The sequence below is a fragment of the Cricetulus griseus genome (assembly GCF_003668045.3).
Source record: "Cricetulus griseus strain 17A/GY chromosome 1 unlocalized genomic scaffold, alternate assembly CriGri-PICRH-1.0 chr1_0, whole genome shotgun sequence".
NCBI lineage: Eukaryota > Metazoa > Chordata > Mammalia > Rodentia > Cricetidae > Cricetulus > Cricetulus griseus.
In genome coordinates, this window is record NW_023276806.1 from 234,552,407 (window position 1) to 234,572,270 (window position 19,864).

Consider the following 19,864-nt stretch of genomic DNA (forward strand, 5'->3'; position numbering starts at 1 on the left):
CCTCTGTATACAGATCCATAGATATGAATAATTTACTAATTTAATTAATTGACTTAAATCAGGAATCATAACAGGTTTCCTTTCTCTTTCTATATCTGTAGAATTGACAGATCAGAACAAATGTTGTTCACATTCACTCAGACTCCTCCACTAAAATAGCACTGAAACATAAATTTCCATAAGTTTTCATTCACCTGGGAAAATGACAAAAATTCTGCTTATATTAAGCCCATCCAAAGAGAAATCTGAAACTTTAACTTAATAAACATTTCTGACTTATTGAAAACTCATTTGATATGTTTATGCTGAACTCATAACCACCATGTCAAACTACTCCATACATATTTTTTATCATCTCTACCAAACATAATAAACTTGCATTTTTCAGACCATTTATCCTTGTTGGAACTTGGGACACACAAGCAGATTAGTGATTAGTGATCCTCTCATTCCATGTGTTGACTACACAGAAAAATTCTTACTGTTTTGTTTGAATGTCTTCCTTTGATATAAACATTTCTATACCATTTTGTCTAGTTGGGTACACAATGAATGATCTCATTTTTGAATGGCAAGATGAGGCACCAGTACAAGTAGCCGAAGGACTCACTTTGCCTCAATTTCTGTTGAAAGAAGAAAAAGATTTGCGATACTGCACTAAACACTACAATACAGGTAGGGACTGAGTATTTTTCTCTATGATTATGATTTCTCATCTTACAATATGGAGATTAATTAAATTGCAATGTCATGTTAATATTAATAGTTTTAGCTCATGGAATAAAAAATGGAAAATTTCAAAATTTATGGGTGATTTCCCTCATTGATTCTTGTCATATTTGATTTGTATGAGATCAAAGAATTGCTTGATGCTCAGTTACACTAGAAAATTCTTTATGGAACAACACATATGTGGATGGTGTGATACTTATAAGCATGTTTCATTTCTATAGAAAAATATTAAACTATTTTTGGATATAAACACTGTATATGTTAACAAAAGGACTTATTTTAAATAATTACATCATTTTCCATGCATTCCAAACATTTTTTCTATTTTTTATTTCTTTAACTATTTTTATTAATTTATACTTTTAGTTACTTCTTGGACTGATAGAGGAACCCTTTGTCTTGAGTCGATATCATATTTAACAACTAACACCAAGGATTAAGAAACTTAATGTGGTATTTATACCCTTATGAAATTGATTCACTTCTCGTAACTGTTGTGGACTATTCCCATAAATGTATCCCAACTACAAATGCCATTAAACTCTCACAAGTAAAGCTTCCCCCAGTGAGATGTGCATATTGCCTGAGGCTAGCATGCTAACATCAGCTGTAACTCTTACTGTGTCTTTATGGTAAAGTATGATTCATTGTGACCTCGGTATTTCCAGAACCGTAAACTCCATTTTCCTCCCATAAAGTCCTAGTCTCCCTTATCTCCTTAGATAACTCACAATATCTAATTTTTAATTATCATTTTCAACTCACAGATAAATGTGTTACCTAATTTATGAGCAAGTTCAAGGTTAACATCTAAGCATAAAATTAAACAACATGCAAGTCAATGGCACTGCCCTTGCCCATTTCTCTAAGGACAGAAAAACTGGTAACTTCATATAGGATATGCTGAAAGATTTCCAGAGGTAGTATAGAGCTGTACATTAGTCTCATCAGACTGTAATCACAGGCTACCATACATTTGGTAGATTATAGCAACATAATTTCATTCTTTCATAGCTCTAGAAGCTAAATACAAAAAAATCAAGTAACAGAAAACTATGTTACTCTGGAGATTCCAAGAAAGGTTCCTTTCCTGGCCTTTTCTTAGTTTCCTGTTTCTAACAACTCTTGGTTTTTGTTGACTTACAAACACATCACTTTAGTCTCTTTCTCCATTGTCACATGCATGCAACTGTGTCTCTGTATCCAAATATCTCTAGTTCTATAAGGACATCAGTGATATTGGAATAGAGCCCCATTAATACAGAACAGAATTCATTTTAAATTGATTATATCTTCAAGTCAATTGTTTGCAAATAAAGCTAAATTCACAGATTCTCCAATGATGTAAATTTAAAAGGACTCTCAACAGAGAATGATAGCTGACTCTGTAGACCTCATCTGGGTGAGAATTTTGATGATACATGGTCAAGAGACTCATCTTAGCAGAAAGTACATTTGCCTACCTTTATATTTCAGCCCACAATTATGAGTACTTAGTTCAAGCAATTAATTGGGCAAGAATTTTCCAGAAGACCAAGTTGTCTAGTATTTGTATGATACAGGAGATGAAAGTATCCCCAAGTTACACTGCTCAAAATAATATAGAAATATCTGGTAATGTCTTCATTCACATGTGTAACTAACTTGTATCAAAGAATACTTAAAGAGAAAATGAGCTTTCTGACATCATCCTACTAAAAATATAGACAATAAATCCAAGAATCAAATCACTTAGAAGGCCATTCATTTGAAGGACTGATAACAAAGTAGTAGAAATAAATGAATAGAATTAGAGCCAGTGGATAAGTAGACATATTAATGTCATGTTGAGTCAAACATTCACAACATTTATTTGCAGAAAGAGGTATGTAACAAAGGCATAAAGGGATACATTTATACAGTGTATATAACTAATTTATTTTTCAGTTTGTTCTAAATATATCTCAAAAGTTATTAAAGCAAAATAATACATATTTAGTTTTCTGTAGTATTAGTTATGAAAACACTCATCTCCATTTGCATTTATCTCTTAGCACTTAGAGGATGTGTAAAGTTCTCTGAAACAATAGCAGTTGACTAAATAAGCACATGAAGCTCCTGAAACACAAAATGTAGATAACCTTTACATAATAAATGTGCTTTGTTCTATACAACTCAGAACAAGTGTTAGAAACTGAAACAAAAACACAGTCTTTGAGCACTTTGACAAGTATGAGAAGCTATTTGAACATGAAAATAAGATTGCATACTATTTCTTGGAAGAGCTCACTCCCTTGTCACATTGCTCCCAGATATAAACAGAAAAAATAAAATAAAATAAAACACAAAACCCAATTTGAATATGTATGTCTCCATTTTAGAGGAAATTCTTACAGTAAAAATATTATAAAAATTAAGTCACATTTGATGGCATGACAAAACTTGGCTTTTATTTAATGGTTGCATTTATTTTATGAACAACTAGGAAAGTTTACATGCATAGAAGTGAGATTCCATCTTGAGCGGCAGATGGGCTACTACTTGATCCAGATGTACATTCCCAGCCTTCTGATTGTTATTCTATCCTGGGTCTCATTCTGGATTAACATGGATGCAGCCCCAGCGAGGGTAGCTTTGGGCATTACCACCGTGCTTACTATGACGACACAGAGTTCTGGATCCCGGGCTTCCTTACCAAAGGTAAGTGTCATGAGGGGAAATTTGTGTAATGCATGCACAAAAATGTCAGATTGATCAAAAATTCATTAGGTATATATTCAACATTGATTCTTAAAGCACTAAATCTTGCAAAATGAAGTCATGGAAAGAAAATACTCAATAAATCACTGATATCTGCTATGCACATAATGTATAATGGTTTCTTATTATTTAAATGTCAACACTCATTTGATGCACCATGGAATTTTGTATCTGTATGTTTAAATACTTAAAATATATTGAAAATTATTTAAATTGATATGCATGGTCATTTTAAATGCTGGCATAATACGTAGACGTGTGCACATATATACATATGTTTTCATATTATTTTCTTAATATGTATTTAAAATACAAACACTGATATCTGTATGCATTGGTAATGTGTTACCAAATTGCTTCCAGCAAAACATTATAGTGATTACTCCTCATCAAGGACTGTATCAGTTTTCCTTAATGCTACACCCTGGCTTCAATTTCCTTGTGCCCCTACCTTCTTGCTCCTAGGCAGCAGTAAGTCAATAGGAAAGAGTGCTTATCTAAGTCTACAATTTGAGTGAAATCACCCAGAATTAAATCATTTGCTTTATAAAGTTTGTAGAAGTTTCAATACCTCTCTCAATAAGATGTACTAAGAGATAAATATGAGTTTCTATTTATCTATATAGTCAGGTAGAAATAGAAAATTGTTTTCTTCTTATAAGATGATTTCTAAAAACTGTCTATTATCTAAAGCATTGGTTCTTAAGCTTCTAATGCAGAGACCTGACCCTTTAAGACAGTTCCTCATGTTGTGGTGATCCCTAACCATAAAGTTATCTCTTTGCTACATCATAACTATAATTTTGCTATTGTTATGGATCATAATGCAAATATCTGATGTTCAGGATATTGACATGAAACTCCCAATAGGGTCAAAACCCAGAGGTTGAGAACCATTGATGTAAAGAAACCCTCAAAAATTTCCAACACAACAAACTATTATTTATCTTAAAATGATGAACTTCAGCAAAATAAAGTAATATTAGCTTATTGTGAACATTTGATGCTATACCTTCTCACTGAGGTAAATTATAAATGTATGCACAGTCCCCTTAGTGTTTTCTATGAATGCATTCTAGTTCAATTGATTAAATTAAAATGTGTAAGTAAATACACTTTGGTCAAAAGATAATACAAATGTTACATAAGATAGAAAATTATTGGTGTTGAACAAAGTCCACTTTTCTCAGTAAGAAGTGATGATTGTCTTCAATATAATAACTTCCTTTATTGACACTTTATTATACCTTTTAAATAATGTAAATCAATTTGTGTTTTTATAACATATACCCCACGTAAAAATTACAAACTTGCTTATTTGTTTAACCTGAGTTTCAATGCTTATGCATTTGTGTATGTATGCCCTAAGGAGTCTGGGTGATAGTAGAAACTAATTGGTCAAATTTTAAAAGGAATTTACTCATTTATGTCTTATTTCTGAGCTATCAGGAAATGGGATCTTATTGGAGCCATAAGTTAGTACTTAGAAAAAGGACAGAATATTTCCATTTTAAGAGTTTACAGGTTTTATGGAGCACAGAAGAGAAATATTCAGGACACAGAATGGGGCAGGACTGAAAGAAATGAAAGGTGTAAAGAGAAAGATCAAGAGTCAGCATATTTAGTTAGACATACTAGAATTCAGAAGGGGCAACTCTGAACACCCTGTGCAAACAACAATCATTAATATACTGAATCAGTCTATTCAAAAAAATTTTCTCTTGAAATTAGATTTTGGATTTTTGGGGGGAAGGTTGCTTGTTTGTTTGAGGGCTAGTAAAGCAGATGCTGAGAATTCACCTGTGCATTTCAAAACAGTCACCTAAAAGAATAGATTCCTCTCTGCTGTTTGAAATCTCAAGGAGCCCACAAAAGTCAACCTCGATACTGTGACATCAACCCAAAGACTCTCAAATTCAAATCCCCACATTGTGTTATCAGTTTTCAAAACTAGAAAAGCAGTCACTCTTGAGAGGCACTAGTGTGCATCATGAGCAAAAGAAAAGTTAGTACTAGTCACTCATGATTTTAACTCAAGATCTAGTTCAGATATGAACCCTAAAACATCTACTTTTCCGGCATACACGTGTATCTATCACAGTACAACCTCAGCAAGTGTCTGAAAATTCCTGGATTGAAAGAAAGTTCATCCAAACTATCTTTTAACACTAATTACTGTGAGTGGGACTCTTGGCCCTAAGGATTGTCTATGTCTTATTTCATTGTAATTACTCTATATAACAAGTAACAACAAAATTGTGTGTCTTTGTGACATTTTTCTTACACAGGAAATTATGAATTATCTTTTTCTCTTCTAGGCTTCTCTGAGATTGACTGAATTTTCAGCATCTTGCCTTGGGTTTAGACTGTGGAATATTTTAGTTTGCTCCTTATGTCTCATCATGTAGTAACTATTGTGACCAGGCATATGCCCCACCCTCTCAATTGGGGAATGCATGAACACTAGAAAGCAAACAGGTGCAAAATTCCTTTTGGGTCAAAGTTGGCATAGAATCAATTTCTGTTCTCATTCCACAAATTATACTAAGTCTCATGGCCAAACCCAAAGAACCCAAGTTGATTAGATTAGGAGTATATTCCATGAGCAAGAAGGCTTTGGAGAACAAGTAAGAAATGGTTACAAGCAAACAATTTTATTTGCTAAAACTTTCTGTGTCTTGTTGGGCATTGGTGGCACACACCTTTAATGCCAGCACTCAGGAGGCAGAGGCAGGCAGATCTCTGTGAGTTCGAGGCCAGCTTGGTCTCCAGAGCGAGTGCCAGGATAGGCTCCAAAGCTACACAGAGAAACCTTTCAGTGTCTTTTCCTTGACTACACTGTAGTCATTCATTTACAAATTTAAAAAGGTCATGAAAGGTGAGAGGGGATGGAGAGTCAGAGAAAGGAAAATTCTCAGGGAGATACTATATGGATCCCTCACACTCTATCCATATCACTCCAGCTAACTCATTTACAAAAAGGTGACACACATAAAAGGACAAAGAACACTAAAGTTCTAAAGATAGCTAATTAATTAAGTTTATCACAGAGACCCAGAATCCTCTAGTCCACACAAACTGCAAATTCTAGACTAAAGGGTAGTTAAGGGTTGATAAACAGGACCTTGAACCTAATTTCAGTTACTGTCCTCTTTTTCTTTCTTTCCTATTTTGTTTATTTTGCTTGTGAAATGCACCTTTATGAGAAGTAAAGTAGCTTCATGTGAGGACAAGGCATCTTTTACACATCTCCATCCTCAAAACCTAATGTTCTGTGTGTCTCCTAAGTACCACATGCACATTTAAACAACATGAGCTTTTCAATTATTTACTCAATACATGTTTTAAAAAGCAAGTGAGTATTCCATTTTCATCTTTCTGATGTAGCACGAAAATGCAGTTTCAATAAACTTTACCTCTGCTTCTCTCTGTTTTACTCTAGAGTACCATGAAATTAATGAAAAGAACTTAAAGTTTGCAATTATCTCCCTCAAGGTATAAGGAAAACAATAGTTTTTGAAAAATGTAAAAATAGTTTCATTACCAAGTATAGAAGTAACTGTAGCTAATATAAAATTAAAGTGAATCTTTATGTTTTCTTAATGTTTTGATTATGCTGGCATTACAGATTATTGTGGGTTATTTAAATTGAAAGAATAAAAGATGAAAATGGAAGGAGGTATATTTACTGTTGGTTTCCTAAATTTAATTAGCAAACACTCTTAATGGACCAGAAAATACTCAATGGATTTAAACAGTAAGTTATATATCTGTAGCGATATAAATGGGCCAAGGGGAGCGTATAGAAATCAGACTTTCTTATCATTACAGCAGTGGAAAACCATTCCAGCCAGCAGTGTGTTCTCCTTACTATTTAAATACAAAATATAGTTAACTGATAGTATTTCAACCAAGTCTGGAAAAATATAACACATGGGGATGCATTTTTGCTTTATTATTGTAACATAATATCCTAAACTGGATTTTCATTTTATGATAAGCCATTTGAATATGAACAAAATACTCAATACATTACTTAAAGTTTTTACTTGAAGAATATAAATATTCCATACAAGCTAATTTTTGAAAAAGAAAACTGAACAGAAAATGAAAGGATCATTTACCCAAACCTTTATCATTAAATACACATTATATAATGTATACTAAGCTAAAATGTTTTAATACTATATAAAAATTCCCATGACCATTATTTCTAAGCATGAATGGGTCCATAGAAGATGAAATGATGGGTATTTCTGGTTGTCTTTCCATCTTGCTACATTTACTAGTCTTATTTGGTATAAAATTTACAATTAATAAACATTTTCTCTCTACTTGACATATATCATATATTAAGTTTATATTACTTAATTATATTAATATATATGTATATATATATATTAAGTTTAAGTAAAATTCCAAAGTTTACATTTTCATAACAGCACTATACAATGACTTGATGATAAAACTAAATTTAAAAAGCAAAATGTGCATATGCAGCTTTGAGACTAAGTTTCACCTAAAAATCTCCTTTACTGTATACTGTACTGAACACACACACACACACACACACACACACATATATATACATATATATATATATATGTACATATATATGTTTATGTGTGTATCTCCCAGAACCATATTTATGAACTTCCTAAAACAATACAATGAGACAATTGTAACTTTGTTGAGAGAAAGACCTTGCCTCAACAATAGGTACTTAAAGGGCACTTATAGGCGTCATCTGTCTCCAAGACTGTAATTTTAAGTCATAAGTAACACTCTTAGACACCTGGGCAAAAGGGATGGGAATGAAAGATGGTCATAATAAGTAGGCAGCCAAAGTGCAAAATCTCCAGCATATAAAACAGGAGCAGGAAGTCACACGCTTAATTTAACTTCAAATGAATAGGTCGAAAGTTAATAGATTATGCATGCCAGGAAGTCTAATGGCACCCTCTCAAGAACCATCTCTAGTGACATCTAGATTTATTTTATGTTTTCATGTAAATGTTAGAAAACATTAGTCACACTTGATGGAAGATATGAAAGCAAGGCTCTGGTATCTGAAACTAGAATCAGAGGTAACCATGACCTTCACAATTCTTTTGTCTTTCCCTGGTGGCACTTTCAGAGGTGCCTCGAGGATGTCTCTAGTCACTAGAAATAATGCAACTCAGGACAAAAATCTTCTTCATTGCATTTTGGCTCTTTTATTAAATTTCATTTTACATTCCAATCACAGTACTCCCTCCCACCCCTCTTCCCACTCCCCTTACATCCCCATAGTCCACTTCTGCTCATGAGTAAAGGCTCCCGAGAGGACTCAACATGGTCTGGTACAATAGTTGGGGAAGGGCTCAGTCCGTCTCCCATGAATTAAGACTGAGCATGATATCCCACCATAGGGAATGGGCTCCAACAAGCAAGCTCATGCACCAGGTTTGTATCGTGGTCCTAAAACTGCCAGGAGCCCCTCAGATAGTCCAAGCTTCACAACGGTCTCCCATACACAGAGGGCCTAGTTCTGTCTCCTGGAGTCTCCACAGTTATAGTTCTAGAGTTTCCATGAGCTTGGTTCAGCTTTCTCTGTAGACTTCTCCATCATGATCTTGATCTCCCTTGCTCATATATTGGCATTTTATCTCTTAAAGTAAAAACCTTCAGTGTGACAAATGTAGAGTGAATTTACTATAGGTCTGCATTATACTCAGAGTGACTGCAGCTTCAGTGCACCCACTGAGAGTCATTCCCCACCCCAGGGCTATGAATTAAAAACCCCAGGATATCAAAGTTTCAAATATCTCACTGCCATCACTGGCTACTGCCAAGTGCTCTCTTTCAGTCTTTTCAATACCAAATCAACTTACTTTAGCTTATGACTTTAAAGCACTGTTCATTCTTTCTCTTTGTTGAAATGATTTCCTCTCTGACATTAGATAACATTCAAATGCATTTCAGGATAATATTTCTCCTATAAACATTACAAAAATATCAACATTTTAGATAGTGAACAAACTAAATGATTAAGTAAAATTCATAGAGATCAGCAATAAAATCCCCAGAAAACAAACAACACATGAACAGACAAATTCCTAGCATGTTTTGAGAAACACATTTGTCTGTATGTCTGACCCACTTGCTTATTCCACAGTCAAACTTATCCATCATGGTTCTCTTGATATTTCTGGAACTGAGGAAATCTACAAAGATGGATGGCCAGTAGAGGAAGAACAAAATACCATATCCAAAGGCATCCACTGCAATGTTTTGTAATATATATATATATATATATATATATATATATATATATTGTCTTTAGATAGATGTCTACATGAAGGCTTAAGCCAGGTTTTGCTTTAATTAGTTTCCTGTTCTTAAATTTAAGCAATTAAATGCATCTAAAAATTTCTTTTAGTTTTTGGAGACAGGGTTTCTCTGTATATCTTTGGAGCCTATCCTGGCAGTCACTCTGGAGACCAGGCTGGCCTCAAACTCAGAGATCCACCTGCCTCTGCCTCCCAAGTGCTGGGATTAAAGGCATGCACCACCAAACTCGGCTGCATCTAAATTTTTATGTGTGCAAACAATGTATGAGTGCCAGTCTGGGTAATAATTAGCAAGCCACAGCCAATGTATCTTCATTCATTAATACATTGTCTCTATGAACTTCAGTGTAGGGATTTGATGGCCTCGTACTAATGCTTTTGACCTGCTTAGGAGGTGACTGTAAAGTTCTGTGTCTAGGCAGGCCTCTCAACCTTAGCATATAGCTCCATTATCTACAATGCAGTTCCTCCAATGTGCTTGTCAGACAACAAAACCTAAAACATTGTTCTTGAGTGGTATTATGTAATCTTGCACAGGGCCACCACACTTATGAACAATTGTCCAATGATAGATACAACCTATCTATCAGCGAGAACAAATGAAATGATTTCAGGACTAAATCCACAAATAAGTTATCAACTGGAAGAGGGATGAGCACTATAGTAAAATGGTCTACACTAAAAACACTCTTCCTTCTCTCCCTCCATCTCTCCTTTCCTTTCTTTATCTCTGTCCCATCCCTCCTTCTCCTGTCCCCTCTCTCCTCAACTTCTTCTTCTATTCTATTTCCTCTCCCTCCTCTCTAAAGCTATATAGCTCAAATAAAGTCATTTCATGGGTGAAATACCTGGGAGTCTAGAAACCCTTAACTGTCTGTCTTTAGACAACTGTGTTCCTTTGATTAAAAATGTTCCATGGCAGCATTGCTATGTTTTTGTACTGCCTTAGGACTGATTTACTATGCTCTGCCTGACAGTATGGATTTTAAAAACTTGACTTTATTTCAGCCATCCTCCTTCCCTTTGGTCACCACGATTGACAACTTCTTTTCCTAGAAGGCAATGTGTTTGGCTCTTCAGTGAAGCTTCTCTTATAGTATCATCTTAAATTATTTAAAATATCGTAACTCCAGAGCTAGTGGGGCTTCTTGCATTTGTTTCAGAATGAAAATAGAAAAACTGTTCTGACTTTCTCTGTCTCTAGTGTAATGCTGTACCACTCCTTCTGGATTTCCACCTCCAGGTACCAGGAAAGTTCGGCAGTTTTTTGTTTTTGTTTTTGTTTTTGTTTTTTAAGTTAAGACTGATCCTGAGTAGTTCTGGTTGCTGAACTTTAACTAAACTGACCCATGCCCCCTCAAGCTGTACCACTAATCACCCAAAATGACAAGCACAAGTGCCCTGCATTTCCTCCACCACTCTGTCACAAGACAGAATTGGAGTGACAGCACACCTCCAGGACCACGCTTCAACAAAAGTAGACCTGGCACATGTAATTTCCAGTCAGTGAGATTTCAATGCTTTCTATTAACATATTATATCATAGGTGGATTCTCATCAAGCCAACTTCCACTATTTATGTTTTAAAGTATGAAACACAGAGAAATTTGTATTTAGGCAAGCTCCCCAAGTATAACTTCTCTCAAACACCAAGGTGACTTGGTTCTGTCTGATATCCAAACTCATCGATAATGATAAAATTCAGTCATATATGTTTTATGTTATTTGTAATGCAAATTTTCTCTATTTTCTAATTATAACACTAATATAAGAAATGTGCAGTACTTCTGAAATATGAGCATAAGTCTATAGAACATATATTACAAACTTTCAAAATAACTTTAATAATTCTTGAGAAATTCATACAATGTCCTTTGATCAATTTTAGCCCTCATTCATTCCCGTAACTCCTCCCACATCCATCCCCATCTCCCTACCTCATCCAATTTCATGCCTATATTTCTAGTTTTGAGATTATAACATAATCACATAATTTCCCCATGTCCATTTTCTTCATATGTCCCCATTCCCTTTCCTCTCTCCAGCCTCCCCTACACCCTATATATCCTCCCTTGCTCTCTTTTGAGGTCTTAAATGGCATACAAAAGACTTCTGGTAGCTAAGGAATGCTGAGAGTAGAAGAAATAGTTTTCATTACTTCTTTTTTCAACAATGCACTGAAGCCAGTTTGTGCTGTCCACATACTCTTTGGTGTGGGATAATTCACTGGAATGTGGTCAACCTACCAGTAACTATCAATTTAATGAAAACTGACTCACACATCCCCAGAAGTGAGTCCTCAAATATTCATAATGCCACAATTAGGGTAGAGGTTCATGGATCATTCCATCTTCTCAACAGAATGTTGACTGGCTTGATTTTATGCAGGCAACCACAGTTGTTAAGAGTTCATTGTTCAGTGGTACTCAAATGTCCAAAAACACTATTCCATGAAGGTCCTCCCAGACCCTTAGCTCTTAGAATCTTTTGGGCTCTTCTGCAATTATCCCTCAGCCTTGGGTACTGATAATATAGATGTCCCATTTAAGGTTAAACACTCCACTCATTCTAAATGTAAATTATCAAGTGGACAATGCCTCCCTGGATTAATATAAATTCAGTAGACAGTGATCTCCTTTAGCTCAACGAAAAGCCTTGCTATGTTTTATGAACTCAGGGAGACTCATCACTGTATTTTGAAGGATAAAAAGTTTCACAGATTTTAAGTTTTGATTCTCTTGGTCAAAAGATATTTTGTTTCTCTCTAGTAAATATCTGGACACTATCTCCTTTCTCAGAGTGTCTGGTTGTGGGAATAGTATGTGTTTAAGATAAAAGGAAACAAATATGGAAGAACTTTGACTTTTATCTATTAGGGAAATAATAAAGATGAAAGTCTTGACACAAAATGAACTCCAACTTAGAGTGTTGTTCTTAATTTTTAGAGATAATTTGATTAGTCTAAACCGGGAGGTAATTGAATAGTAGTCATATTTATGGTCTCCAGATGTAAGTTAGTTATTTTCAGATCTTCATCTTTGCAATTGGTAGTTCTATGACTTTAAGCAGGTATTTCACTAGGCCTCCAAACCACCTCTATGGTGAGGAGCTTTGCCTCTAATTGTGAAAAAGACCCAGGAAGGTAGTGAGAAGTGATCTTCTATTATGAACATTTAGGAAAAGATTTACTGAGAAAGTAACTTACACTGAAGGATAAACAGGAGTACCTCAAAGGGAATATTCCAGACAAAGGTAAAGGCAAGTCAAATTTTCTAAGGCAGGAAAAAAGAATTTGGTTGTTTTCAGTTTCCAAAAATTCAAAGAAGGAAATGGAAGCTAGGACATAGTAAGAAAGTGGCAAACACCAGTGATTAACGCATCCCCAGAGAGGTCCTTATCTAGTGTAGACTCCTTTGCCCAGTTATTCTTCCATCATTCCATACTTCCTTTATGAGAGTTCTCTTGTTATCTTATTACTTACATAGTTTTGTTATTCATTCCTTACTTAATTGCTTCAACATAAGCTCCATTAATCATTTCTATTTCTCTAATACAAAAAAAATAGAACTTGCTTAAAAATCATTGGCTTTTAATAAATATTGGATGAAAGGGGTAAAAAGAAAATGAATGACATTGGTAAGAAAGGTAAGCAAAGGGTTTCATGTGATCTGAAATAAATTTGAGCCTTCAAATTCATGATGAGAAAATAGTGAGTTTTAACTTGAAGGTAATGCGGTCAGATTTGCCTTTAAAAGTAACCTCAAAAATAATATCTGTGAGACTAAAGAGTAGGCCTTGTGATTAAGAGCACTGGCTGCTCTGCCAGAGGACCTGGTTCAATACTCAGCATCCATATGGCAGTTCATAACTATCTGTAACTCCCATTCTGAGGAATCCAATACTGTTAGAAGCCTCCAAATAAGAATTTGTGGCCTGCGGGATCCTGGTTTGAGGACAATTAGGATCCCAGAGACTGGCTGAACCAATGGATATAGCCATGGTGCTGGAGAAATGGTGAACAGTAAAGGCACCCTGTGGTTTTCAGGAATGAGGCTTGGAGTAGGAGACAGCTGGCTTCAAGAGGGCACAGGCTGAGCTGTTTTTTCAGCAGTATTGATTAACATACTTGATAAATGATCAAATACATTTGAGCCAAATTTCTCACTTTTAAAGGATGATGTAACAGAAAACTACAAAGGCTAGAATAAACCCTAAGATGTTGAAATAAAACCAGAGATACTAGAGTGTATTCATGTTTGATACATGGATGAAAAATGGATTTATGCAAGTAGAAAATATGCAAGTAGATAGATTATTGATATATAGACATAGAAGATTCTCTCTCTCTCTCTCTCTCTCTCTCTCTCTCTCTCTCTGTGTGTGTGTGTGTGTGTGTGTGTGTGTGTGTGTGTGTGTGTGTTTCCTAGCTTTGTTAATTAAAAAGAGGAAGATGGTTGATTCAGGTCAACCAACGCACTATGTGGTTTGAGCATGAGATGAATATTTTATTGTAAAGTTCAATACTCCATATACTGACCTGCTAACCTTCATTTCTAAAAGGCCTTTTTAAAAAAGAATTACTCCATAAAGAATGCAGAGATTGCCCAGTGGTTAAGGGTACAGTCTGCTGTTACAGAGGACAAGAGTTTGTGTCCTAGCACACCTTAGTCAGCTCACAGCCACGTGTAACTCCAGTGTCAGGTGTATTCAATGTGTCTGTCCTCCTCAGATACCTGTACATCCACACAGATACATATTAACACATAGCTAAAAATAATAAAAGTAAATATTAAAACTGAAAAGAATGATTCCTTAGAAAGGGGCCAATTTAAAGACAGTTAATGAAGCAGTTCAAGATAAACTGAACACACCTTATGTCACTAAAAGGAAGTGGCAAAACAATATGGAGACTTGTCAAAAAGTATATTGTGCGCCTCAATGAACAATAACATTAATGTGCTAAAATTAAAAGATTGCTCACAGTAGGATTCTCACAAATAAATATATATGAAAATAATAAATGTAGATAATAACAGGATGATCACTAAAAGTGAAGATAATGATTAAATTACATCAGGTGAAACAAAATCATCAATGAGGTTTCATGTATCAAAGTTATGTCAACATAATTTCATAACATTACATCAGGAGTAAATCAGTACCTTTAAAATACAGAAACCTGGAAGACCTCACTCACCATAGCCAAATGGCCAACACGTTATGCTCCCTGCTGTAATACGCAATGAAGGACAGACATGAGACTTTGGTAGGACATTACTAATACACAATGAAAATTTATGGAGAGTGCTGTGTAAAACAGCTAACCTTGACTCAACAAAGCTACTGATAACAGCAAAACCAAGGAAAGATTGAGCAAGTGTTCCAGAGTACACACTAGTGAGACCTGAAGCTAGACTGCAATAAATCATCCTTTAAAACTCTACATTGGAAGAAAATTTAAATGTCATCTTTAGGATAATTGATAGAATGGTATTGGATATTACAATTAGATTGTAGTTGCACAAATTGCTAACAGTGTTGTGTGCATAGCACTGTGTCTTAAAATATTACACATATATAGTTCAGTAGTCAGAAATAGACATAATTTACACCATATGTGTGGTACACACACACACACACACACACACACACACACACACACACACACACACACACACTCGAGTGCACTAGTGTGTACACATGTAATGATAAATGTAGTCAGATAAGCAGCTGAGGAAGTAAGGAATTCTTTTTATTATTCTTAAGGGATGCATATGAAAAATTTTGAAATAGAGACCAAATAAAATTATTTTATCTGGGTGGCTGGAGAGATGGCTCAGTTGTTAAGAGCACTGGCTGCTCTTCCAGAGGACCTGGGTTCAATTCCCAACACCTACATGGCTGCTCACAACTGTCTGTAACTCCAGTTCCAAGGCATCCAAAACCTTCACATAAACATAATACAGGTGAAACAGCAAGGCACATAAAGTAATTGAAAATTACTTTAGCTGAATGTATTAGTTGTAAAATAAAATCATTGCATAGTAAAAAATAAATAATGAAAATATAATACTTACAAGTTAATATTGTTATATATATACATATATGTATACACATGTTTATTTATTTATTTTGGTGTAACTTCAAGCTTTATAATGTTTCAGACTTGGGGTACCTGATCTTATGTAGAGGTCTTTGATCCATTTGGGTTGTCTTTTGTACAGGGTGATAGCCAGTATCTATTCATTCTTTCAAATGCAGACATCAAGTTTGACCAGCACTACTTGGTAAAGATGTTATCTTTACTCCAGTGAGTGGTTTTAGCTTCTTTGAAAAATTCAGGCGTCCTTAGGTATGCAGAGTTAGATCTGGGCCTTCAATTTGATTCTGTTAATCAACATATCTGCTTTTGTGCCAAAATCGTCTTGTTTTTTGTTGCTATAGCTCTGTAGCAGAGCTTGAGATCAGGGACAGTGATACCTCTGGCAGTTCTTTTATCACACAGAATGATTTAAGATTTCCTGGTTTTTGTTTGTTTGTTCCCATATGAAGTTGAAGATTTTTCTTTACTTTCTGGAAAAATTGTGTTGGAATTGTGATGGTGTTGGTGTTGAATGTATAGATGGCTTTTGGTTAATGATCCATGAACATAGGAAATCTTTCCATCTTCTGATGCCTTCCGAATTTCTTTTTTTGTATCATAAGATGTTTATTACACAAATCTTCCACTTGCTTGGTTAGAGTTATCCCAAAATATCTTTCAGGTTATTGTGAAAGATATTATTTCCATGATTTCTTTCTCATTCTGTTTAACATTTTTAGATAGGAAAGCTCCTAAAGTTTCTGTGTTAATTTTGTATCCTGGTAATTTATTGAAAGTATTTATTATCTTTAGAAGTTTCCTGGTGGAGTTCTTAGGATTTTTATGTATAAAATCACATTATCCTCAAATATAATTTGACTTCTTCCTTTCCTATTTGTATCCCCTTGATAATGTTTCATATATAGAATATTCCTTCCTTTTTCTTATGGTTGAGTTAATATCAAACTTGCAAATAATAACAAAATTTATTCAAGTCCTGTAATTATGACTAATCCATAAAATTTGTAAAAAAATTATCTTAGAAGTTCTTAGTGAATAGATTCTTTTCACTTATTTTTCTAACTGATTTATAAAATATATTCAGAATCATAAAATAACAATTGTGTTTTTGAAGGCAGTAGTAACCAAAGTTAATTTTCTTGCTCTCTCTTTTTTTTCCTTGCTTCTCTCTTGGCCAGGTTTCATATGTAAAAGCTATTGATATTTGGATGGCAGTATGCCTCCTTTTTGTGTTTTCAGCACTTCTGGAGTATGCAGCAGTGAATTTTGTATCAAGACAACACAAAGAACTTCTGAGGTTTCGACGGAAGAGAAAGAATAAGGTAAGCAGTTACTTTTATTGGGTTTAATGGGATATCGATTTGCAATGCATAGTGATTTGTTGTGTGTGATACAAATGTACAGGAGAGAAATTTGGATTGGGGACTAACTGAAATGATATTCTTTCATTTTTGTTCAGCTGAAAAATATGTGCAAAGATCATTTCAGGGAGAAATTGTAGTATTGAGTTATGCCTATGTAGCATGTCTGGTGCCATGATATGCTTTATCAAGGTCATTAATATATTTCCAGGAACAACATCACTCATGTTCAGTTGATAAATATTTCATCTCCTACTTGCAATGCTAGGGTATTCACAATGCCATCTCTTAATACAGACATAAGATTTAGTCATGAAAATTGTTCTTTTTTCTGAGCTAATTAATTGCTTCCATAAAATATCATGGAAGTATTATAATGATGAGCTCATGCAGTATAGTTTTCTTCCCATGCACATTTTCATATTTAAACATTTTGTTCTGATACATTGTGATAAATAAAACAAGTGCTATTATCTATTGCCTTGCTAATATCTGATCAAAGATGGATCCACAAGAAAATGCATTGGGAGCATCATTAGGAAGTCATAGAAAGTTGTGGACGTAACCTGCTAGCTGAATTTGCTTGTCTACAATGTGTTTGTTCTACCATTAAAACCTGTTAAGGCATCTTCCTTTATGGACAACATGATTTTGAGTAAGCCTCTTTCCTTTATAATGACAGAATTTCTCTCAACAATAGATCTATGCTTTGTTTATTACCATGCAAATGTGCCAACTGACAACTTAATGGAAAATCTTTGTTCAACAAAACACTGTCAGAGTCATATAGAAATATTGCCGGTTTATACTGAGACATTTAAACAAAACATAAGTCTTAAGGGCAATGCTTTGGCATATATGGTATAAAGTTTTAATGACTTTTAAAAGATCAATGATTTATTAATTATTTGCTGCATATATAATTATTAAATATTTTAAAGCAAAAGAAGTTACTGTCTCAGCTTAAGTGCACTTAATATTAAATATATTCTAAGGCAATTGACTTCCAAAACTTATCACAAACCCAAAAAACATCCACAAACTGTTGTAGGAAGGGAGCATTAGCACTGAGACAATAATAATATTGGACAGAAAACAATATTCAATTTTTCATTTGTTAAATTTGCATGAAAACAAAACTATACCATTCATATGTAAAATGTATGGTGATGAGGAGATTAACTTTCATATTGTCCTTCCACCTTCCCCTGGTCTTTGGTCAATTGTGTTTTTGTCCTCTTCTTACTCCATGTTCTCTCTCCTCCTCTTCCTTATTCCTCCTTCCCCTCCTCTTCCTTCTCCTCTTCCTGTACCACCTGTCTCCTCCCCCTCCTCTTCTCCCTTTACCACCGCATTCCCCTCCTCCTCATTTCCTACTTCTTCCTGAACCTTCACTCCATCCATCCCTTTCTCCTCATCATTTCTCTCACACAGACTTTTACTGCCCTTTCTCTCCTGATTCTTAGACTTACTAAAACACTGTAACAGAATCAAAGCTTCACAGGGCCAAAGCATATGCCTTTCTTTCCTGTTAGTGACGGATAACAATTTTCCTGATCACTATTTATTATAACTGGGGCAACACTCTGTTTCCTTATCTTTAGTATTTGATTTTACACTTTTCACTTCCATTTCTTTACTTATTTTTTCTTTCCTATCTACTGTAGGATGCTTCAACCACAGGCTTCGTAGACTAGAAATGAGAAATATCATGCATATGCTATCTAATAGATAAAAGACTGCTATCTCACCGTCACTCTACCCTGAACATAATTGATAGTGAACCAGACCACAATTTAGATATTCAATTCTGATTCCTCTTTTCAAGAAAAAAAAATTGACTGAAGTGCTGCTTTTTTCAATTTTACCACATGTAGAAGTGAGATAAAAATATTTGATGTACTTAATGTCCATTACTCTTTAGCTCACAGCAAAGATGCAAAGATCAATATGTTTAGTGACTGGTGTTCCAGGAAAAGTTAGAAATAAATACAATAATAATAATGGTTTATCATTCTCTCATCACGACTTGAAATATTCAGGCAGCATATGTGACTAAGGGTAATTAAAATTTAACGCAGAACAAAGCCACTGATTTTTAATTCGATACTTTTGGATAGATACTTTGTGTATGTGGACATCAATGAATTGATACATATGTATGCTAAAATGGTGTATGTGATTAAAATCAATTGTGTAATTATACATGACTTGATTCTCTGGTTTCTCAATCCCTCTTGGTCCACTTTACCTTCCCACAGACAGAAGCTTTTGCACTGGAGAAGTTTTACCGTTTCTCAGACACGGTAAATTGACTTTCTTAACTCTAAGTAGAGGAATGTGATCATCTCTAAAACGCAAACAGCACATTCTGCTCTGAGGCAGTGTTTGGTGGGGAAACACAGACCCTTTCCTACTTAAAGCTAAGCAAACAGCATTTCTCTTCAGCTAGGAACAATCATCTCTTCTGGGAGTATAGCTCTTGTCTTTCCTTGCTCAATAAAAGGCTCAGTTATGATTCATTTTGTTTACAGTTGAATATAACTAGTCAAAGTGATTTTAAACATACAAATTTTAAAAATATTATATATATTTCT

The 19,864-nt window shown here is 34.6% G+C and overlaps 1 protein-coding gene across 2 annotated transcripts in view; it reads left to right on the plus strand.

Annotated features, from left to right (window-relative positions):
- Glra3 (glycine receptor alpha 3) overlaps nt 1-19,864 on the plus strand; it is a 137,897-nt gene that overhangs the window by 107,039 nt on the left and 10,994 nt on the right. The window contains exons 6-9 of one of the 2 annotated variants that reach the window (XM_035451293.1): nt 538-675; nt 3,197-3,411; nt 17,085-17,228; nt 19,529-19,573. In XM_035451293.1, coding sequence (XP_035307184.1) covers nt 538-675; nt 3,197-3,411; nt 17,085-17,228; nt 19,529-19,573 — 542 coding nt within the window. The remainder of the gene's footprint in view (nt 1-537; nt 676-3,196; nt 3,412-17,084; nt 17,229-19,528; nt 19,574-19,864) is intronic. The other variant, XM_027394105.2, reaches the window with a different exon arrangement.